The 23,785-nt window shown below is 37.0% G+C and overlaps 3 protein-coding genes across 4 annotated transcripts; 1 reads left to right on the top strand and 2 right to left on the bottom strand.

Annotated features, from left to right (window-relative positions):
* Positions 1-1,578: 1,578 nt before the first annotated feature.
* cdhr1a (cadherin-related family member 1a) lies at positions 1,579-15,247 on the top strand. 2 transcript variants are annotated; one of them, XM_084093690.1, is made up of 17 exons: positions 1,579-1,768; positions 2,276-2,371; positions 2,855-3,000; positions 3,078-3,128; positions 3,204-3,293; positions 3,466-3,552; positions 4,622-4,741; positions 4,899-5,042; positions 5,776-5,854; positions 5,946-6,046; positions 6,367-6,570; positions 7,113-7,265; positions 7,781-7,945; positions 9,173-9,240; positions 11,003-11,231; positions 11,322-11,576; positions 11,771-13,985. In XM_084093690.1, the coding sequence occupies exons 1-17, from the start codon at positions 1,690-1,692 to the stop codon at positions 11,963-11,965; spliced, it is 2,262 nt and encodes a 753-aa protein (XP_083949816.1). In that variant the 5' UTR covers positions 1,579-1,689; the 3' UTR covers positions 11,966-13,985. The 2 variants fall into 2 exon arrangements, with proteins under 2 accessions (XP_083949816.1, XP_083949815.1); XM_084093689.1 differs by having other exon boundaries at positions 1,607-1,768; positions 12,600-15,247.
* lrit2 (leucine-rich repeat, immunoglobulin-like and transmembrane domains 2) lies at positions 15,219-19,193 on the bottom strand. The gene is made up of 3 exons (XM_084093692.1): positions 19,027-19,193; positions 17,750-18,525; positions 15,219-17,099 (listed from the first exon to the last, which is right to left on the bottom strand). The coding sequence occupies exons 1-3, from the start codon at positions 19,131-19,133 to the stop codon at positions 16,300-16,302; spliced, it is 1,683 nt and encodes a 560-aa protein (XP_083949818.1). The 5' UTR covers positions 19,134-19,193; the 3' UTR covers positions 15,219-16,299.
* Positions 19,194-19,304: 111 nt separating this feature from the next.
* On the bottom strand, positions 19,305-23,379 carry lrit1a (leucine-rich repeat, immunoglobulin-like and transmembrane domains 1a). The gene is made up of 4 exons (XM_084093884.1): positions 23,133-23,379; positions 22,241-22,701; positions 21,404-21,709; positions 19,305-21,240 (listed from the first exon to the last, which is right to left on the bottom strand). The coding sequence occupies exons 1-4, from the start codon at positions 23,252-23,254 to the stop codon at positions 20,198-20,200; spliced, it is 1,932 nt and encodes a 643-aa protein (XP_083950010.1). The 5' UTR covers positions 23,255-23,379; the 3' UTR covers positions 19,305-20,197.
* Positions 23,380-23,785: the final 406 nt, after the last annotated feature.

Below are 23,785 nucleotides of genomic sequence, written 5' to 3'. Positions count from 1 at the left end.
TGTTCTGTTTTTGTTTACTCTCTGATTGAAAGAAGGAAACAGAAATGCAAAGAGTTTCCTTTTAATGTTATATATCAAAATTATCATAATTATCTGTCATTTCATTATGTAGACAAAGCAAGAGCATTGCAACAAATCTGGTAATCATAAGCAATATCAAGGCAACATTTTCATGGTCATATTAAATATGTTCATGTTCTTTTCTGTGGTGCACATGCAGAGATGCTTCTGGTTTGTGTGTCCCTGTAGACTGGCTCTGAACACTACATGATGATGAAGGATTATTGTAGGTTAATCTGCTTGCCTGCCATCTGCCTGCTCCAAACAAATTAATCCTGAAAGTAAAGCCACACTCACAAATGTAGATGAAGGTAAATTGGCAGGTGTTTCGTTTTGTGATCCACACAGCTGCTCATCTGAGCAAAATGTAATACGAAAACAGTTTCGATTCTAAATGGCAACTGGATGAAACATTAGAATTTGCATTGTCAAGAACTTGCATTCAAAGTCAGTAATACCATTCAAAGCCACTTTCACCCATATGTATTTAACTGACTTGACTATATTTATCCATATAAAAAAAAAAAATTCTACTAAATGATCCATATTAGCTCTTGACCTGGAGAAACTAGGACACCGTAAAAGATTTTGTTTAGCATTAAACTTCAACTAAATTGAAGCATAAATCAGTGTTAAAAAGCTCTATAATAAAGGTCATGAAAGAGAGAGGAGGAGACATTTGCTAATGCTGATGAGTATTAGATTACATAACTTTATATTTTAAATGTGGTCTGAACATGTGCTCTGAAATGTAAACTGGATTGTCCTTTTTTTGTGAAGATTATGAGATTAAGACTATTCTTCCTCAAATATATATATGTGTGTGTGTGTGTGTGTATATATGTGTGTGTGTGTATATATATATACTGTATATATATATATATATATATATATATATATATATATATATTAGAGGAAGAATAGTCTTAATCTCATAATCTTCACAAAAAACTACATTTTGAAATTTGTAACCTGAACGTGCTCTGAAATGTAAACTGGATTGTCAGGTAAAGAGATTAAGACTATTCTTCCTCATATATATATGTGTGTGTGTGTGTGTGTACATATATATATATATATATATATATGTATATATTATGTGTGAAAACAGCACAATCTTTTACACACACACAAATTAATTGTGTGTGTGTGTAGCATGAAAATGACAATGCATAAAGTTTTCTAAAAGTGTAGGTTTAGGGGTAAGTTTAGTGTACGGGGGATAGAATATAGTTTGTACAGTATAAAAATCATTATGTCTATGGAAAGTCCCCATAAAACATGAAAACACAACATCTCTTAAAATCAGGCGATTCTTTCATATTTCTTCCGGTATTAATTGATTGCTTTGTGACAGAGATCTAGCATTCTAAAAATGGGATTTCAGTAGTACCACATATAAGAAGATGTTCTAGAACCTGTCATATCAGGTCAGGTGTTCTACTCATGAAGCCCCCTAGTGGCCATTAGCTGCAAAAAGATGGGCTTCTAAAAATGTGCCATGGGTTAAGGCTTGTCATTGGATTAGGCTCTGAGCACCTGTCTTAGCTCTACTCAATCTGAAATAAACACCCTTAGAAGGACTCTGCCGTAGCTGTCTTTACTAGTGCGCTGTCTGGCCTGCTGTAAATGCTTTGCTTTATTAGGATGAAGAATACTATGGGAATACAGTTTTCATCATTTCTTCTGCTAGCGCATTTCTGCTTTGGTATGTATTCATGAAAGCCTTTGAACCCGAATGTGACTCAGGCGCTTAAACGTTTCTTTAGTTGAGTATGTTATACTGTTGACTGGTGTAGATAATCTTGACTACTGTTATGTAGACTACTTCTTTTATGTTCCTCCCTCATTTGCATCACCTTTATTCCTGCTTGACAGTAGGAGTTAAGCAAATACAGACTTGCCTGAAAGAAAACTACATCTAAATCTAAATTTAGATATAAATTCATTTCAAAAGTGAATTTATATAGTGAAATAGATTTGGTAAAGCAGGGGATATTGAGGCATGTGTGACGTAAGACACCTGTAATCCCTGACAAGTGGATAGAGAGAGTCATTAGTATTATTACATTATGCAGTGTGTGATCAAACACATGTCAGTAAAATGACTAATATTGTGATAGGTACAGTTGTTGTACTTGTCCTCATAAATCTGGTTACATTACACTGTTAATTGAGGTATGTTAATCTGATATCTGATTATTGTTGTTTATAGCTCAGGCTGACTATGCACCCTATTTCTATGATAATGGGCCCAGCAGTAACAACGGTAATATGGCAATGTTCAATCTCTCAGAGGATACGCCAAAAGGTAAGGTAAAACTTTTGTACCATCTGATTAGAAGACTGTTTGATTTATCCTATTGTTGTAAACGGTATTAACATGGCCACTGCTGTTTTCCAAAACCACGTGTCTTGAGCTGGGTGCAGGCTTGACGAATTTTCCCTTTGAGCTTGGCATAATAAGAAAACATTCATATTCATTATAAAAATGCCCATGGAGTCTTTTCCAGGTCTAGAAATCACACTTTTTAAATAGGCCTCTTCACATATCCAGGTTTTTCAAGACATTGGGAACCCTGGTTCCTCAAAGAAGAAAAACAAAAAACAATTGAGGCTTTGAATTAAAATAAGAAATATCTTGATTTTGTATTATTTTTGCTTATTTTAATGCCTTTTTAATGTCTTCTCTTAAATAATTTAAAGCCTCGTACCCATGGTTGTGAACCACTGCTTTAGATGTCATTTTGATTTGACTTGAACAGAAATAACTGCTTACAACTGTAAATTACAGGAACACAGATATACGTTCTTAATGGAACTGACCCTGAAGGCCAGCCAGTAAAGTATGGAATGACCTTTGAACCCGGATACAAAGAATATTTTCGTGTTCATCCCAAATCTGGAGCAGTAACTCTAATAGAGGAACTCGACAGAGAGGTACATTTCAAAACGCGTATCAAGTTTTAAATGTGCTGAGAACATTACAGTGACACTAACCCATCTGTTTATCACAGGCACAAGATGATATTGAATTTTTTGTCAGCATCTCAGATGGCCTTAACAAAGTAAGTATTGTTGATTTATGAATCTTATCCAGTGTATGTGATGAGTTTTGCAGTGATTGTCTTTCTAATACTCAGGTAGTTGAAAAGGTTTCGGTTATTGTCACGGATGCCAATGACGAGAGACCGCAGTTTCAGAACATGCCTTCCATCGTAGATGTGCCAGAGGTGAGGAATCTTGTCTCAGAGAATCTGTACTTAATTATTCTTTACTAAATCATTTAGGTTCCTAACTTGCTATAGAATATTTTTTGGAAAATACCTGGCCAGCAAAAATGATTTGGATTTGAATGTGATCTGGATAAACAGGCTTGTTTGAAAACTGTATGTGTTTGCACAGAACACTACATCTGGGAGCAGCATCTACAAAGTGCAGGCAGTGGACAGAGACATCGGCTCTGGGGGATCAGTCACTTTCTTCCTCCAGGTAACATCTGGCATCCAGTTGAAATATCAAACATGAACTCAAGGTCAAATGAAAGTACAGGATTACTTCTTTTTTTTTTTCCCTCTGTTTTCACCCTTTTGTTCATTACTGCAAAGTCTCATAGAATATCCATATAAATGGGTCATACTCATAACTAAAGAATAAATCTATGATGAGCACATTTGAAATTGCATTCAAAGGGGTCATATGATGCTATTTATAATAAGTAATAAAATAATAAGTTAATTATTTGGTTTATTTGGTGTAATAGAATAGGTGAACACATTATTTTTCACATACTGTACATTGCAGTACCTCTGTTTCCAGTCTGTCTGAAACACGCTAATTTTTATAAAGCTCCTCCTTCCGAAAAGCTCAAAGTGCTCTGATTGGCCAGCAGACCCAGTGCGTTGTGATTGGCTAAACACCTCAAGCGTGTGTCTGAAATGTAACGGCCCTTACCATAATCGTGAGCTTCAGCTTCCAAGGCAAAACACACATTTAATAATAATAATGTAGTCGGTTTTTACCATCAGTTCGAGCCCGAGTCGGATTCTGCAAAATGCGGATGATAAAGCCAATCGATCAGAAGCAACTTTGCAAGCATGACTTGAGCAGAACGTTTCACAGCACATAGCCGGCGTTGTACTTTCCTAGGTTCAGGAAGCTGTCCTCTATAAAATGATTAATAAATAAATCTTAACCTCATCCAAAACCTGTTCTCATCCAAAAACACAGCGTCTCCGTGACATGACAACAACAGTTTTATTTAATGAAACATTGCCTTTCATTGCGTACTGCATGCCTTTGGGCGGGCATTAAGCTAATATTTCACATTGTGACGTAGATGTTTGAGGAAATATTATGTGGCCTTCGATCAAGACGTTTTAGGCAGGTCTGGATCAGATCGAGGAGAAGAAAGTTTTTATATTTCCCATTATGACACAGTATGGATATTTATACTATTATACTATACTATTCATTATTGCCTATTTTATCACAAGCTCATAGACATATGGGAATCCATATAGAGTGACAGTAGAATCTCTTTATTTTTTCTCAAATCTAGAGCAGTGAACCAAGCACAAAGTTTGCCATCGACCACCATAGTGGCGTGCTGCGGATAAAACCAGGTGAAGCCCTCGATTATGAGAAATTCCGCACACATTTCATCACTGTGGTGGCAAAGGTGAGAGGGAGTTTGTTCACCTTGTTTTACCAGTTCAAGCTTAGTTCTTCCATTTACTACCTTTATCTGCTCTACCAATTATCATTTTAATTCTTTGGCTGTTATAATTTTTTGGCATCATAATGAAATATGAAGTAACACTAACTTTTGTTTTCAGGATGGAGGTGGCGTTTACAAGGGCAAGCAACAAGTGATGTCATCATCTGCCACTTTGACGATAAATGTGATTGACACTCAAGACACTCCTCCTGAGTTTGTTGGAACTCCTTACTTTGGTTATGTCTATGAGGTCTCTTCACCTGTGAGTATCCATCGTAACACTACAGCATGACTTCTTACGAACACTCTACAGTCCATTGTACTTCAGTGTGATTTTAAGTGATTAAAGGTGAATTATTATATTATATATAGACACACTAAAGTTTGAGGTCAGTAATATTATTTTATGCTTTTGACAGAAGTCTCTTATGCTTCATATATTTGATCACGAATACATAAAACAACTATTTTGAAAAACTATTTTGAGAATATTATTATAATTTAAAATAACTGTTTTCTATTTTAATATATTTTAAAATGTTACATAAAGTATTATAATATGCTGATTTGATTTGAACATGTATGAATTTTTTTAAATAATAATAATAATAATGCTTCATGGCAAATGTTGTCCACGTTACAGTTTGATCCTGCTAAAACATTTGCGGAACAGCACAGCATGCAGCTAAAATCAGATAAAAAGAAAGAAAGACTGTACTGAGCTACTGTACACATGCTCTCAAGACAAGATAGTGTATCCCCTATCAAATATTAAGGAAAAATTACAGTTGAACATAGCTTGCTAGAATACATTCCTTACTTTATCTGCTAATGTTACCCTGTTGTTTTTTTAGCAAATGCAACAGCTTTCTCAGATTAATATTTTACCCAAAATGAAAATACTTTGACAAACTGTGTCAAGTCATATTATTTAATTAATCATGCAAACTTTACTGCTCCTTGTCTAAGATCTAATTACAGGGATCTTTTTACAGGGATCTGAGATATTTACAGTTATTGCCAAAGATGGAGACATGGATAATCCAAATCCAATCATTTATTCATTAGAATCTGGTAAGTATTATTGGTTAATATGGAAATGCATGGCTGGAAAGGAATTTCATTATGAGCTTTCTCTTAACAAATTTCCAACCAATTTATTCAGGAGCAGATGGGGTTTTTGCCATCAATAAAACCAGTGGATGCATCACTCTGAAGGTGTATCCAGCAGACCTGAGGAGGGAAGTCTTTAATATTAAAGTCAAGGTTAAAATCATTTTTAAACTCTATTTCTAATTCTGTTCTATTCTGTCTCAAGTTTTTTTTTTTTTTCTGCTATCAAATGTTTGGTGACTGGACGTTGTTTCTCTCTGGTCTCTGACTTGAGACAGAGCTTAAGCCAATTTCAGGAATAAGCCAATTACTAAAATCTCTGTCCATGTTATGTAGTTATATCTCTTTTAAACTTGCACGTCCTCATTACAAGAGTATCTTGAGTCAATGAATACAACATGGCTTTTTGTAACTGCTGGTTGGTATAAATGTATTCAGTTGAATTAATAATCAGTAATTTCTTCCTTTCTCAGGCTTCAGAGGTTAGTCCAGAGGGGAAACGCTTGGACTTTGCAGTCACTACAGTGACCATTAAGGTAGTGGATCTGAACAACCATCCACCCACATTCTTTGGAGAGAATGGACCACAGAATGTGTTCGAGTTAACCATGTATGAGCATCCTCCTGAGGGAGAGTTCCTGAGGGGCTTGAAAATCACAGTCAACGACTCTGACCAGGTGGGTACCATTTGTTTCAGCAGCAGGTTACAGGCTCTTCTTAGCTAAAATGAGTGCATGCAGGTTTATACACATTAGAAAGAAAATCTGGCGATCTGTTCTGCGTTTTAAGAGAATTTAATAAAAGCTGATTGAGTGTTAGAGTAGTTGTGTGGAGCAGATCAACCATTATTTAAAAATCAACTAGATAAGACACCATTAGTTTAATGTATTACTTCCATGTTTTCTATGAGCACTGTTCAGTCATAGTTACATAAATGACAGAAAAGCACCCAAACAAGCAGGTGGTCCCTTTCAAGCTGTTGTCATATTACGCAATAATATTTGTAGTTATTCAGCATTTAGTCACATTGATATGTAGAATTCATTACTCATAAAAGATCACATGGATTAGCACATCATTTGTCCAACAATCATTGTTTGCCATTCATTTAAAATGGCTTTAACTTATTCCATTTCTATGTCTTTGATAGTTCTCTCTATTAGCTTTGTGTGAAAGTTTTGTGTTACAAAATATGTTTAAACTATATGCTTGTTCTCAGGGATCAAATGCCAAATTCCACCTCAGACTGGTAGGCCCAGGCCGCATGTTACGAGTGGTCCCTCAAACCGTTCTGAATGAAGCCCAAGTCACCGTCCTTGTAGAGGATTCTGCTGCAATGGATTTTGAGAAATCACAATTCCTGACATTTAAGGTGAGTAGAAATTCACGGGAACTGTTTAAGAAAAGTGTATTATACAATATGTGCTCAATCCTGAATATATGGACAAATAATGATCCAACAGATTTGTTGCATATGTTACACAGTCATGTATGTTTCAGGAAAACAGTGGATGTTGTACTTTAATTTGACTTTAAAGTGCAATAAAATAATGAATTTCAAAGGGTCTTTCTCAGGAAATTGTCCAGTTTTTCCCAGTTTTTCAGGAACATGTTTAAAGAGCAACAATGTTAGAAAATAACAGGCTTGATGAGTCAAATGATCCATTTTCTCAGAAATATCAATGTATCAACAAATGTTTTCATATCAGTAAATGTATTTTTTTATTCAATGGACACGAAAATGGTCTTATAAAATACAATTACTTTTGAATCTATATGTAATTGTACCAGTAATGGGGACACAAATGGCCTGAGAATGACCCTACACTATTATAATCAATAATATGCTACCAGTTGCAGAAATGTGTTTATGCTCATTGTTTGCAGCTCCTCGCTATAGAGATTGACACACCTGAGAGATTCAGTGCCACGGCAGACATAATCATTCATCTGCTAGACACCAATGATAACGCTCCGAAATTCACTTCTGATTTTTACATCGCTCGGATTCCAGAAAATTCACCCGGAGGATCCAATGTTGTGTCTGTGACAGTGAGTACAGAACACTCTAGACATTATATGCACAAAAAGATTAACATGTTTGTCATTCTCTCTAGACTGCTCTGTTTTTGTGAAAAGACGCATTATACGCATTATTCATTTAAATATAACATTTGAGGGGTTGGCTCAGAATCCCAAATCATGCTCAGTATGTGAATGCATGCTAAACAGTCTATTACGTGGTAAGCTGCCAGATGGCTATCATTTTCATTCAGTTGTGTAACACTAAAACCCCAGATTTGGGCTTTAATAGACAAAAATACCATCATGATTATCTTTTTTTATGTCAGAATACTCAAACAAAATGGTACAGCTTTTTTGTTCTACAAAACTATGATACTGATCATGTTTATTTAAAATGAACACATCATATTGAATCTAAAAACAATAAGGTTTAAATGCACTACCACTCAAAAGGTTTGGGACAGTGATATATATATATTTTTAATTCAGATTTTTAATCAACAAGGATGCATCACATTTATCAAAAGTGATTAAAGACATTTATAATGTTACAAAAAAAAATAGTATTTAAAATAAACACTGTTCTTATAAAGTTCCTATTTATCAATGAATCTTGAAAACATTTTTTTTACAGTTTCTGCAAAATTATACATATTACAATGATTTCTGAAGGATCATGTGACGCTGAAGACTGGCTGCTGAAAAATCAGCTTTGCCAGCACAGGAATACATTACGTTTTAAAATATATTCAAATCGAAAACAATTACTTTAAATTATAATAATATTTCACAATGTCACTTTTTTACTGTATGATAAATAAAGAGACTTTGAAACAGAAGTATAAAAAAGAAAATGTTTTCCTGACTAGGACCCTGAGTTTTTTTCCAAATCTAACCCTTAAGCAGGTACAATGCTAAACTAATTTCTGTCCGAATGTAAACTTGTCCCACTCTGCCTTCCATCAGTGGATAGAGAGATTGAACCCTGTTGAGATTAACCCTCACCCTGTGTAAGCAAGTGCTCACCAAATGGGAGTTATCCTGTTTCTGGACTACAATTTGCTAAATGACCTGCCGGATTTTGACCTCGGAGGACATGCTACAACAAGGGAAATAATGACGTAGCCAGATTAACAAATCCCACATCGCCCCTAATGTTTTGCTTTTTTGCTAAAAACGTCATCTGTTCTGTTACGTAGATGTTGGCATCTCAGTATGCCAGTTGCTGACGTTTTCTCCTTATGCTCTCTGCAGGCCACAGATCCTGATTCTGGTCTTTGGGGTGTGGTCAGATACTCCATCTATGGCTCAGGAGCAGACCTGTGAGTACCCTACCCCCACATTTAATGTTTGATTCCCTCCTTTTCAGAGTGTGTGTGGTCTTTTTAATGCCTGAGATCCTACTGATGAAATGCCAGCCGACTGGAATAAGCCACATGAAAAACAGTTGCTTATGCAACATCATTAATGCCAAAACACAGACTATTTAGCGAATGGGAGAACAGGAGGGATGTGAGCTCACCTCGATTCATCACACACAGCCCACAGATACTAAAGCTAGGCAGAATTCAGTTCCCAATAACTTTTTATGTTGTTGTAAGACTCTTATCTTGCTGTACTCAGGACTAGCAGTACCCAGGTGGATGTGATTTTCCTTTCTTTTATTAGATTCCAAAGGCAGCGCTCAAATAGCTGAAATATTATTGCCATCTTGGGACAGAGTTCAGTCCTCCCGCTGTTCTCGGCTCTTTATTCAAAAAATCTGTCTCAAGCTTCCCAAACCCTGAGACAGATTCAAGGTCTCTGATAGTAACATATTTGTTATATTTTATAGAGCATAAAACACATAAATATAACCCATATAAATGTGTAAATGATGACTTGTTGACAGAACAGGCATAGTAAAGCTTTCCGGTAAGCTTCCTTTTTCCAGCTGTGTGAACTCTCTCATTGGCAAGGCTGAGTGAGCGTGGGATCTTTTCTGTTTTGTTTCTGCCAGACAGACCACACAGCCTGCCAATAGCAGCTTATGCCTGATTTTATTTACCCGACAACAATACCTCTAAATTGACAGTATGCAGTCTTTTGCATGCAGTTTCATTCATCAGATTTTATCATTGTCAGTATTTAATAATATTTAATGAACTACACACTTTGTCAAATGACAACAGTTTTTCACTATACAGAATCAATTAACTAGAATTGCAAAACTAAATTTAACTGCAAACAAAGAGTTACTTGGCCCTCCATATTGGTTAATCCACTAATGGGATTTGAGCAGAAAATAGACTGTTCTTTTCATGTAACAGCCCCACTTAAAGGTGCAGTGTGTCATTGCTGCACATTAGCTGCACAAAATGGAATTAAGTATATAAAATAATAACCAGACAGATTTTCAGAACACTTCCACAACCTCCAGGGTTTGGACAAACAGGTCAAACAGCTGTTGTGTCGGGCCAGTCATATAGAGCAATATATACGTACACTACTGATCAATAGTTTGAGGTTAGTACTTTTTTATTTTATTTTTGAAAGAAATGAATACTTTTATTCAGCAAAGACATTCAATTGATCAAAAGTGTCAGTAAAGACTTCTATTTCAAATAAATGCTGTTCTTTTGAACTGATTTCAACATTGATAATAAATATGAAATGTTTCTTGAGAACCAAATCAGCATATTAGAATGATTTCTGAAGAAAATGACACTGAAGACTGGATTTTTGATTGCTGAAAATTCAGATCACATGAATAGATATCTTAAAATATCTTAAAATATAATTAAAATAAAATAGATGGAAACCTCTATTTAAATTGGTGAGCATGAGAGACTTCTTTCAAAAACATTAAGAAAACCTTAATTACCCCAGTCTTTTAAATGATAGTGTATACAGTAGACAGTATATAAGTATATGATGTTTTATCCTGTTGACATCATAACAAGAAGTATACATACCAGTTTTCAAAAGGAGAGAGTGTGTTCTCAAAGCTTTAAATCATGTTAACATCTCCCTGTACAACAAGCCCTGTGTAATCCTGATTTTCCAATAGAACTCATTTCCTGTCTTATATTTTTTTTCACAAAGGTTTCTCATTCAGGCTGATTCGGGAATCATCTACACTCAGCCCTGGGCCAGTCTGGACGCCGAGGTCAAATCCAAGTATAACTTCTATGTGAAGGCTGAAGACACTGAAGGAAAATACAGCCTTGCAGAAGTCTTCGTCACCATTATGGACCTCAATGACCATTCACCAGAGTTTAATGAGAACTCTCTAGAGAAAACAATGGTGATTGGTGCACCGGTGAAAATAGAGGTTAGCAGCTATTTTAAAGACTCCTTGAAATTTTGTTCTTCTAATAGAAGACTTGTGTAATTGTCAGTTGACTGTGTTTGATGATTGTAGGCGATTGATGAAGATGCAGAAGAGCCAAACAATGTCATTGAATACTCCATTATGAAAGCCGACCCAGACAACATATTTGACATCGATGCAGACACAGGAGAAATAAAGTTGAAGCCATACATCAAGTCCATGGACATAGTCCAGAATATCACCAATCAGAAAGACTGTACCTGGTCTGTGGTTGTTCAGGCCAAAGACAGAGGTTCACCATCCTTCAGCACCACTACAGTGATAAAGATTGACATCACAGAAGCGGTAAGTGGTTCTTTTCATTTAGTATTGCCATTCAAAACAACTCAAGAACCCTTTGATTCTCATTTATGCATGCTATAAAAATAGTGAATCATGCACATGGAAATCTTTAATCTGCACTCTCACTATTTTATCTGTATTGTGAGAAAACCTCATATCAAACCTAGCATAAGTTTTTGTTATTGTGTGCTTTACAGATCAAATCCAGAATGATTTCATACTTCTTGAGTCTGAGAACTCGGCCCTGGACTGTTTTCAGCATTTGCTTGAGCATTGTAGTCCTCGCTATCATTCTGACCATTTTCATATCCACCATAATTTTCTGGAAATCTGTGAAAAAGTCCCGGGTCCAGCCAAGGGGCAAGATCAGAAAGATTATTAGGAGGCCCTGACCATGAGACACTTTGACACCGACACCAATTCTTAGCTTTTTTTTTTTTTCTTCCATGATTTTATTGCTGCTTAAAGGCAAGTAAAATGTCTGTAAAAGAGTACACAAGCACAGTTAAAATACATATTTTTTCAAAATAATAGCTTTTATTCTACGCTATCGCCCATTTCTCCATTCAGTCTAAGCCGTACAGTAGATGTTTTTGAGATTATGACAATGAGGCTGCATGGTCTTAATTCTGGGTGCCCTATTCAACCCTTCTGATCTTGTCTTACTGTGCAACCAGACTCTGTTGTAACATTCAGATTCATTTCGTCTTCAACTCAATTTCAAATTGTCAAATTAATTTACATAAACACCAAATCAATTGCTTTTAATCAATTGCTCAGCTGTCAAGATGCCATGCAGTCACGCTGTGTATATTCCAAGTAGTCGCCCTATCAGTGCTTTCTAACCAATGCTGGTATACCATAGTACTATTTCACACAAGAATGCTTTGTTGCCTGCTATTGGCCTCTCTGGGAATTATTTATCTGCCTCACTTGTATCATGTGTCTCTGGACAAACAGAGAAAAGCCTACAGTATATCACCCTTGAGTCCTATGGACTTGATTTCTCTTTGTGCTCTTTTACAGACTCAACTCAAGGGACCTTTGACGTCCTTTTTATTGAAAAGTAGGGAAAATCCCATGCATTTACTAGGCTTGATCAGTGGTGTCATATTAATCATGGTTTTTGTGACAGTCTTGATATCTACTATTATATTCATGAGAAACAACAAGTCCAATAAGATCCTACCCTCCCGTCGCATCATACGCAGGAAGCGTAAACCCCGGAGACAAGACAACTTCCAGCAACCGTTCAGGGATGGACAGGAGATCCCTACAGCAGACAATATCAACTGTAACAATAACATCAAAGTGTGTTCTCATCATCGAGCACCTCCGTCGCCTCCTAACGCCCCCATCATGCCCCCGCCGTTGCCAAGTCACTATAGATACGGTGACCGCGAGTGGGCGGTACCTACAGTTTCCGCCTCGGTGGCCTCCAAGACAAAGAGAAAATCTCATAGGAGTAAAGACAATCCTGTCAACACAGCACTGGTTTCTGAGCTCAAACTTAGACTGGAGCAGAAAAACATGGCCAACCGGTACTGATTATGGTGAAATGCATGTAGAAATACCAGTGTTCAGTGGTGAGAAGACGTGTCCCTCTGCTAATTCTCTGCCCTTTGTCTTCTGACGAAGAAGATTTTAGGCAAGATTTGAGCAAGAACAAGATCTCAGCAGGACAACTCTGTTTTCTCACCGTATGTATGCAGAGTTCAGCTGGGATTGCAGGTTCCTAGTGGAAAAGTGTCACTTGCCAAGACTAACACTATGTTAATCCGCATGCTATGACACTGTGTACTGCCCTCTTCTGGATGGAAAAGAATTGGTTCACATTTACTCTATGCTTCTCTGACATTTCTCCATCTGTGGATACTTTTCATCCAGAAATGAAACCAAAGTCTTTTTCTTTTTTACTGTGGATAACTGGCAAGGAAAATGAAATGAATTTTTATTCTTCGATATCATGTACTTTTCACTCACTACATGGTTTTTAAAAGGGAACAATAGTTGTTTTTTCTCTTCTTTTTTTTTTTCCAAAAACATAGTAGTGTCTCTGCGACCAGCGAATTAAATGCTTTTTAAGTTTAATACAATATCTTTTGGACCTTGAATGAACATTTACAATGCCAAATTTTTATGCTCTAATGCTCTAAACCAATTCTAAACACTGATTTGCTGGTTTATTTGATAAATGCTTTTGACTGATAAACCACAAACAAATCCAATATTATACATATTTTCCTATCCTTCAGTGAGGAAAACCATACCGCTACGTTATCATATTGTGCCGTGTTTCATCAATTTAATGTACATTGTCAGGTTTCATGCCGTTCAGTATTAAATGTAAAATAATTCGAGTGATCTCTGTTTATATTCAACCTTTTGTAAATAAATGGACATTTCATTCAAGTGTGTTGTTTTATTTGAAGGCATTTTAAGTGTTTATTCTTGTTTTTGAAGTGGTCCTGTGATATGAAACTGCTGAATGTCATCTTATACGGTAGCCTCTGTTGTTTTTTCTTCTGTATAATATAGGATTGAGGAAAAGTATTATTTCCTTTAATGCTGCATTTCACCATATGGGGTTATGGTGCAGTTGGTGTGACCTAAATCTTTTTTCTGTTTAATTTAAAACAGTTTTTAAAACCCAGCTTTATTTTTCAAATACAGATGTTATTTTATGAGTATTGTGATCATATATTTCAGAAACTAACCACGTGCAGCGGTGGTTTGCTTATTTTAGCTCGTGCTTGTTCTTTTGGGGCTTAACATCAAGTTCAGATTTGATCACATGAAGATTTATAAGACAAAATTATGCGCTTTCTCTCTCTGGCTTTTCAACATGGTGTTTATATAAAGTTTTTTAGGTGAATGTTTTTCAACATTGGTCAATTCTTTTTTAAAGAACCCCTGCACATGAGACAAGACGGCTGTGATGAGGAAAGTCTGTTTTCACATAGTAAAAGCAGCACTGGGGGGTAAAAGCACAAATGACATGGAATTATACCCTGTAGGATTACTGTGTTTTTTAGAGAGGATTACAAACTTGCAAAGTGCGCTGATGGACTAGGATAAAGGAAAAACAGAACATTCTAACCAAGATGCAGACATTTTATATGGAACTTGAATAGTTTATTTCGGAGCACTGGCTAAAGTCACAGAGCTCTGAACACAAAATCAGAACCCTCGAAGTTTATCACTGACATAAATAACAGAGAGCTGTAGAATTCACTTTTTTGGTACTAGCAGCATTTCCATTAGAACCGTTTACAAAAAGTTCCATGTATAGATTTTGGGTAACTAACCATACCGTGCGTGTGGAGAGTCTGAGGTTCACGATTGGTCATGTACGTTTTAATCCTGGTTTAGTAGCACCACAATGGAAAAAGAAGCATAGCCGTCAACGAGCCTGGATTAGTGCAGAATACGGCACGATTCGACAGCGGTAACCGTTCAGTCTGTTAGTGGAACAAGGTTATTTTTTATTCCAGGCATATTTACAAATAAAGTTGACTGCCTTGAATTGCACAGTCCATGTGTGATATACATTTCAGTACAGAAACATGGTATAAGTTCAGCAACAAATTTTCATTTTAATGTATATATTTACTTACAAAGATTGCACCTATCACTCATTTGTAAAAAAAAAAAAAAAAAAAAAAGGAACAAAATATCATACTTTAGGGGCAAAATCATTTATAGAAAACAATCTTCATTACATTTATTCCCCAACTCTTTCAATAATTGGAGTTCAAATTGGTCAATGTATTGCAGCCTTGTGTCGTCATTGTTTAATTTTCATTGTATGTGGAATTTTCATTGTTTGTCAAAGGGCTTGATGACTGACGCTTGTGTCCATTTTAAAAGATAAGCATTCTGTTGGATTCACATGATACGGAACAGGCATCAAAAATCCTAATCTGCTTTTATACCCCTAGGTTTGTATCATGTGCATTAAAAATAAATCTGTCACTTAAAACATGCCACGAATTTAACAATCATACAAATGCACCTCAACCTAAAAGAATTCACTTAGTTTAAAAATAGAAATATAATCCCCAAAATGATGTTTTATGTACAGTTGTATTATCAATGTCTTCTATACTTTGAGCGCTACTACTTGTCACTAGTTGCTTCTATAAAGTGCATTGAGATGATAAAAGGTCTGTTCTCTTCTAAATATAATTGTATTCTTAAAAATATAGGTTTCAAAAGGTTTTTTTTTGTTTGTTTGTTTTTCAGCGATGCCATAGCACTTTCAGTAAACACAGTTCTTAAAATACCATTTTTAGAATCTAAAGAAAATCCTTTTATGGAATGGAAAGGTTCAATGGATGTTAAAGGTTCTTCATGGAACCATTGAGGCCAATAAAGAACTTTATTTTATTTTTTTATAGTGTATCCACATTATTTCTAATGCAAGAGCTGGCTTGGCTATTTGTAACTTGAATGTAGGAGGCTTCCAGTTTCAGACAATAGAAGTGTTTGATTCAGTGACTTTGCTTTTATTCAATGGCTTCCTTTGGTTTTTGCCAGTTTGTCTGGAAAAATCCTGTCCAGCAACACCTGATCCGTGAGTTCATGATCAATCGAGACTCTCTTCTGGCATCCGTAATCAGAATATTAACTTTACTCCGACCACTCAAGCTGGATGACAATGCAGGCTTTCCTGCTCCTTTCATGGGTATTGATCAGTCTATGAATGTCTTTTCAAAGTGCAGTGTCAGTAAAGCTCAGCTGTTGGTCTTCGTTCATTCTTTGTTTTCTGTAGCTTTTCAGCAGACCTTCGTCGGGCCTTCAGCTCCTTGCTGGACTCCTTGCAGAGGCCCTCATCACTGGCGGCCTGGAGACTGTCAAACGTGCCCTGCCTCTCGTCAGAAGTGTGTGAGTGCTCTGTATGCCTGTTTCTCCACATCTCCGTGCAGCGCTCAAAGCAGGTGAACTTGGCATCGGTGGTGCAGGCGTACATTCCCGCGGGCACGGCGAGCACCATGGCAAGTACAATGACGATGATATGAATGAGCCTTTCTCTCTGTTCCATTTCATTGAAATCACTGCCTGTCACGAACACGATGCACTGGCCGTTCCGAGGAGCCTGGTTCTTTAAAGTAACACAGATTTCATACTTAGTGACTGGTAGCAGGTCTGTGACAGAGTATGTGTTAATACCTGGTCCTATGTATATCTGCTCTTTCTTAAGTGTGTCATAGCGGCCAAAATGAATGGTGAACCAGGTTTCTGCTGGATTGTCTGTCACAGCACGCCACTCAACTGTAATGCCATACACTGTCTGCTTGGCAATACGGATATCAATGTAAACATTTTCCTCTGCCATGGCAGTAGGGAAGTCTGAGGAATGAGACAGTGAGCCTTCTGGAGATTTCACATCCAGTAATATACCGATTGAGGTATTGCCGATGAAATTGTTGGCAAAGCAGGTGTAGAGGCCTCTGTCGGCCAGATGGAGCGAAGGAATGATCAGCTGAGACCTGATAGTGTCTTCATCCACACGGCTCTGAATCTCTGGAGAAAAAAGTGAAATTGAAGACAACATGGAGTATGGCCAAAAGGTATTTTTGTGTATTTTTACAGTATAATAATAATAACAAAAATAACTTGTATTATTAATATTGATTCATAATTTATAAATTAATATGTAATAATAACAACAATATTAGTTGTAAATAATAATAATAATTACTCATCTTAGTCATTTGACAATGTCAAACTATATTTTCCATTTTTTGTAATAATTTATGATCATTTTTAGAAGCTTGCACAGTAGGTATCATATGTGTCACAATTGCATAATCTGAAAAGGTTTAAAGTAGTTTGGATATTTGACAATTGTTTATCACTTACACTCCTTTTTAATAGGGTTATATATATATATATATATAAACTTTAAAAACACGCTGTCCACTATTTTGAGTGTTTTTAAAAACTGACATTTACTGATGAATTAAATTATTATTCAAATTAATTGTATAGATAAGGTCTAAAAGCATGTAATTTTGTAACATACAAACGGTGATGTTATTGCATATATCATTTGCAAAAGTGCAATAATATGTGTGTGCAGTAATCGAGGGCTAAGTACCTATTTTTTAAAGAAAGATCTATTTAAGTAAAGATAAACGTATGTAAACATGTTTTATGAGAAAATCTCTTACCACGAAATCCTCTTAGTATCTTAAGACCATATGTCCATCGAATGGCTGGTTCAGGTCTGGCCGTGGCTAAGCATGTTAGCGTGATGTTGCCGCCTAAAGGCACGGTGATGTTGCTGATTGGGGCGCTGACCACTGGCTTCACACACGTCTTTAACTCGACCTCATGGAAAAATTTCCCTGCCTTGAAATCCGGGCCAGAGCATGTCAAATATGAGTTCATTAAAATGAAGGGCGGACTCAACGATTTGATAAACTCAATGAAGCCTCCCAGGCGACAGTCGCACAGCCACGGGTTGTCGTGAAGCGCCAGAACAACATTGGACACTGTAGGTTTTTCATGCTTGTTTTCTGTGTGGTAGAGAGGCCAGTTCATAAACACGTCTTTAGAAATGACTGAGAGTTGATTAGAGGACAGGTCTAAATAGGTGAGACCTGGTAAAAACTTAAGCGCGTGTTCAGGGAGGGCGTCAATGCGGTTGTGCTTCAGATCCAGAATCTTGAGGTTGGGCGTTTCCTCAAACGCTGTCCATGGTACTGAACGCAGCTTGTTACCCTGCAACCGGAGCTCCGTCAAGTTACCCAAACCTTCCAGGCTTTTGATATTTATGATGGCGATGTCATTGAAATTCAGCCAGAGATGCTTTAGATACGTAATATGGGAAAACGCTGCCTTTGGTAGTTCACTTAGCTGTGATTTCTCTATTCGAATTTTAGTCAGATCTTCCGGTATGTCCTCAGGAATCTGGGTTAATGCAATTCCCATACATGTGAGTGACCTAGAGAAAAACGTTCAATACTTTCAATTGTACGTTGATGTTCGACTACTTTACAACATAGTATAATATAATATAATATAATATAATATAATATAATATAATATAATATAATTTTTTAACAAGTGTGGTTAATGACAAATTACTACTACTCTTAGATATAGTAAAATGTTCAAATTAATTACATCAGGTTGTCCTAGCAATAGTGTTCTCCTTTTTGGAGAAACTTGTTTTCTAAAATGGTTGGTGCCAGTACTATCAGGGACAGCAATTCTTTGTTATGAAAACAAAAACACATACATTTTTAATGTGTTGAATTTAACACTTTGAGGTTTAATTAATTTTTTTAATATCTTTTCTTGGGCAGAATAGCTCCTCGAATTGCCCATTTATTTATATTTACAGACTAGCTCTTACATTGTGCTAAACCTATTCTCAGCACAATAACATCATCTTTGCTCAATGTCACTGCTGATGTCTGTAATGAAAGAAACTGTAACTAACCTCCCAAAACGGTCAGTCCCACAGGAGCATCCTGGAAAACACTCTGAGCTAATATGACTTAATAAAAGAAGAAAAACAATCAAACGAAATATAATGGAGGCATCCATGGTCTCCTATAAATGTAACGTCCACTCTATGTCTGTGTACGACATGACTGCAGGTACAGTGGAGTAAAGCCTATTATCAGTAATCCCTGACTAACCCCCATGAGAGACTGATTGGAACTTAATTGTAAGTCTGACCTAATATTGTTGTTAAAAAACAAGTGACACTTTTTTAAATGTATATACAAAATTTATTTTGAAGCATAAATGGGTACTACTAAGAAACCTGGGACAAAAAAAAAAAAAAAAGTAGAACAAGTTTTACATGGTAAACAGAAAAAATGTCATACACAATGGTGACTATGTTGGTGCATATGAAAATCCCAAATGATTTGCATGATTTTGCATGTTACACTAGACTCATCATTCTGTTAGAAAAGTAACTACACTCTAACGGTTCTTTATTTAAATGTATGGTTCAGTGAAGAACCTTTAACATCTATGGAACCTTTCCATTCCACAGAAGGATATTTTAAGTGGAAAAGATTCTTTATATTTTTAAATGTTGTACACAAGAAAAAAAATGGTTATTTTAAGAACTGTTCACTGTAAGATTCTTTAGGGAACCAAAAATGATTCTTCTATGGCATCACTCCAAAACCCCCCTTCCTGGAACCTTTATTTTTTAAAAGTGTATGTGAAAGCGAATCCCCAATTCCTTACATAATATAATACATAATACTATTATCACATATAAACAGTTTTTTTTTCTTCCATTTACACTAATATACAAGAATTCATATGAACATTTCCCTTTAAATCAGTTCCTTCTATCACTATCTGAAGGGGTAAAAGTCCATGAATGCATGTTCCTGGGATTGCTCAGCCACAACCCCACCACCAGCCAAATGGCTTAGTTTAGAAACCAAGTCCAAAAGCACAGTAACAAAGAGCAACATTACCAAAACAACATATATCTTCACTTTGTTACTTATGCAAAGTATCCTGAGTCTTGTTCACGGACGGCCAGACATGTACTGCTGGTACAGATTATGTGCACTCAGGTACTGCGGCTGGGCCTGGAGACTCAGGCGGCTGCGTGGAGGGATTGTGGCTGAGGGATATTGTCAGCAGAAGTATTCATTGGGCTGTCCCTCAATCTTGGCGGTGGACTCAGAGTCCAGGCTGGATCTAGCCGACAGCAGTCTGTTGGACTCCTCTGCGTTCAGTCTGGTGAGATATTCCCCCTCCAAGCCTTTGGCCTTGGTACTGGGAGACAGAGTCTCAAACGTCACATACGAGTCTTGAATGTCTTTGGACTTTTTGCCCAGAAACTTCTTGATTTTCCTCTTAAGCGCCCCGCAGCACACGATCACAGTCAGAGGCACAGCTATCACGCAGGCGACTGTGATCACTACTACATTAATGAGCTTTTGGGTTCCATTAGCGCTAGCCGCTGCATCTGTTGAGAAGATTACACACTGCTCCTTTTTGGGGATCAACCCCTTGACGCACACACAGGCGATGTATTTGGTTTTTGGAACGAGTCCCTCGATGAGGATCCGGTTGTTACCTGGGCTGACGTTAATTCTGCGCATATCCCTCTCCCCAAACACAGCGTAGAGGACGCTAAAAGCGGTTGTGTTCTTGGCGGTCGGTGCCCTCCAGTTCAGACACACGGTGTAGTCCGTATCGCCAATGACTTTGACCGAGCGCACGACCCTGTCAGGGTCTTGCTGAAGTGAGGACGTGTTGGCAGCCAGGTTGCTCAGATTAGTCTCCAGGAACCCGTCGGGACTGGCAGTTTGGGTATTTGTCCGACTGTTAGCAGCATTGTCGCTCTCCATACCTGGATACGGGCCTGTGTAGCTCACTGTGGCCCTGAGTTGTAGCTTATTGTTGGGTGTTGGGGAAGCGTACGTTACTATGATTTTTTCTTGATAGGCTGCCTTGACAATAGGGTTTGCCTTCTTGGATTTCACCTTGGTTTTTGGATCCACAGTCGGATTCTCTGCTTTAGGTGCATCGCTTATGATCAAAGAAATGACGGCCTCTGCACTCCCTGCATAATTTGTGGCTTTGCAGATGTACTTTCCTGTGTCACGAAAGGACACGGCAGGCACGCTTAAAATAGACCAAACGATTCCCTCCTTTGAATTCTCCAGCTGAACTGTAAATTCGAAGGAAAAAAAAGAGTAACACTTGAGTGCATTTGCATAAACTAATTAGTATTGTGTAATCACAGTGCATTGTTGTGTCGTTGCCAGCTCTCTATGTAATCACTAGCACCTCTAGCTAATACTGCTTAACCGCCCGCCATTGTGCTGACTCACCTGTCCCATTCAGTGGCTTTCTATCTGCCCTTCTCCAGGCCAGCTCAGGGATGGGAACCCCAATGGTTCCGCATCGCAACAACACATTGTTACCCACTGCGCTCCGCACACGGGCTACGGCGGTGTGGACCCGAGGCCCCTGGCAGCGTCTGAGCTCGGCATCGCTAAACAGAACTCCAGAGAGGCTCTCTGGATCAGCGCACCTGAGCCTCGTGTCAATGAAGGCCACTGACAGACTAGGAGACTTCTGGAACTGGACCAGGTCATATAGTCGACAATCACACAACCATGGGTTGTCATGGAGACCTGGGGCAAAAGAAATGATCAAGTTGCAAAAACCACTTAAGTTATGAAAACTGTTATAATTGTAATAAAAAGTGATAAGGGTATTTCCTTTTCTGAAGGCATCTGTTGCGGGTGTTTTTTTATGCAAGACTTAATTTTTTTTTTTATTATTACTTATAAAGAAAAATCCTACACATATAAAAATTTACTTCACTCAGAAATTGCTAATAAATTGTACTAATAACTACAAAAGAAATGGAAAGTAACACATTAAATATGTGAAATTTTGATATAGAAAGTATTTTCTTGCAAAACGTATTCCAATAATCTTTATTTACAACTTAGATTTGTTTACAGTGTTATATATTGGTATTATTACAGTATATATTTTAAAATATATTACATATTTTAAAATATTATTTATGATTTAAAAATATAATTTATATTTAATTAAATTTTTTATAATCATATTTTTAAATATATATATATATATATATATATATATTACACCAATATATAAAATTAAGAAACTAAGACGAAGGAAAAACTTACCGAGAATCATTTTTGAACTTTCTGCTCCCTGGACGGGTTTGACCGTCAACCAAGTGTTGAGGACCTCAGGTGGCACTGTCAGCAGATTATTACTGGATAGATCCAGGTAGGTTAAGTTTTTCATGTAGAGAGCGGCCTCAGAGGGGACTGAGGCCAGCTGGTTGTTGTGTATATCGAGTAGCCTCAGACTGGGCATGTCCATGAGGGATTCCCACGGAAACGAAGTGAGAGAATTTCCATCTAGCCTTAGTTCCTCTAAACTGTCCAAGCCACGGAAACTGTCCGAGTTGAGAGAGGATAAAACGTTAAAAGACATCCAAAGGAATTCTAAATTAGAGAGGTAGCTAAAAGCCTCGCTCGGGATCCTCTTGATAGCAGTCTTTTCAATCCGAAGTTTCGAGGTGTCCCCTGGGAACGTGGCGGGCACCAGTGAAATTTCTGGATCGTTGCAAATCACACTCCTGCGAAACGCATTAGAAACAAGAATAAATACTTATAATAAGGGATTTTAAAGCATGCGCACACGAATCTTTAAGCAGCAGTCTTTGACTGAGTCTGACAAACTCTTGTGGAAAAAGAAATAAATAAAACAAATTTTGCGTCATAATGTAGCCTACTCATATTGCGAAATTAAAATTCTTGAAAATGTTTCTTGTTTAAACTGATTAAATGTATCATCTTTTAAAACTCGAATCAATACATAAATAAATGTTTGTGTGCAAAATAAATACATTCTAAACGATATTACACACAATATTGTTTATGATTGTTTATACAATATTGTTTATCCATGATGTGGAATGCGCAAAATGCAACAGTGCAGCACATTTCGAAAAAAAAAAAATGCATTGTATTCATTCAATAAATTTGAGATAATTAAATACACACGAACCTGGCTCTGGAACCATCACTCAGGTTATGATAAAAACAGCTGCATTGGGAAGGACAGTTGCTCCGAACAAGTGGAAAGCCACCAGATGCCAGTAGGAGACCCAAAAAGACAGTAAGAGACATTTTGCCACTAATGTCAACAAAACGCCGCGGAACGTAGTTTTAACGAAGAAGCATCCACTTGCAATTATGGAAAAAATAACCAGCATGTCATCGTCCCTCTGCTCCGATCTCCCATAATGATCTGACTGCTACGAGTCCAGCAGATAAAAAGGACAGGCGAGGATTAGCGAAAGCATGCGAATTATTTTCATTTAGATGCGTATGCATGCTGGAATCTGATAGGCTGCATAGAGATACATGATGTTAATTAATAGTGATGAAATCTTTTCGAATTGGCCATGATGTTTAATACCCCATCTGTAGCTCTCTTTTGAACTATTCTCTACCTGACAGTTAAAATTCGGAATTTGTTGTATTTTACTGATTCACTTCTAAGAGCTGATGATAATTTGGAAGCTGATCTGGCTGTACCATGCATTGTTGCATTGAACTTAAAAAAAAAAACACACAAAAAAAACAGAGGAGACCAGGGAGTATTGAAAGATTTAGTTTCAACATCTGTAAAAAAAAAAAAAAAAAACAGTTCAACAC

This window comes from Abramis brama (genome assembly GCF_963993115.1).
Source record: "Abramis brama genome assembly, chromosome: 19".
Taxonomy (NCBI): domain Eukaryota; kingdom Metazoa; phylum Chordata; class Actinopteri; order Cypriniformes; family Leuciscidae; genus Abramis; species Abramis brama.
Note: the sequence above shows the minus strand (reverse complement) of the source record. Positions and strands in the feature narration are given on the sequence as shown.

Bases quoted from the DNA above. Each gene is read 5' to 3' on its own strand.
- cdhr1a (XM_084093689.1), top strand. From the start codon at position 1,690: ATGCTTTGCTTTATTAGGATGAAGAATACTATGGGAATACAGTTTTCA. The intron at 3,129-3,203 runs GTAAGTATTGTT...TCTAATACTCAG, and splicing joins TCTCAGATGGCCTTAACAAA to GTAGTTGAAAAGGTTTCGGT. The intron at 11,577-12,599 runs GTAAGTGGTTCT...GCTCTTTTACAG, and splicing joins AGATTGACATCACAGAAGCG to ACTCAACTCAAGGGACCTTT.
- lrit2 (XM_084093692.1), bottom strand. From the start codon at position 19,133: ATGGATGCCTCCATTATATTTCGTTTGATTGTTTTTCTTCTTTTATTA. The intron at 18,526-19,026 runs GTTAGTTACAGT...GTTTTTCTCTAG, and splicing joins GGGACTGACCGTTTTGGGAG to GTCACTCACATGTATGGGAA. The intron at 17,100-17,749 runs GTAAGAGATTTT...TTTTTTCTCCAG, and splicing joins GATACTAAGAGGATTTCGTG to AGATTCAGAGCCGTGTGGAT.
- lrit1a (XM_084093884.1), bottom strand. From the start codon at position 23,254: ATGTCTCTTACTGTCTTTTTGGGTCTCCTACTGGCATCTGGTGGCTTT. The intron at 22,702-23,132 runs GTTCGTGTGTAT...TGCGTTTCGCAG, and splicing joins AGTGATGGTTCCAGAGCCAG to GAGTGTGATTTGCAACGATC. The intron at 21,241-21,403 runs GTGAGTCAGCAC...TCGAATTTACAG, and splicing joins AAAGCCACTGAATGGGACAG to TTCAGCTGGAGAATTCAAAG.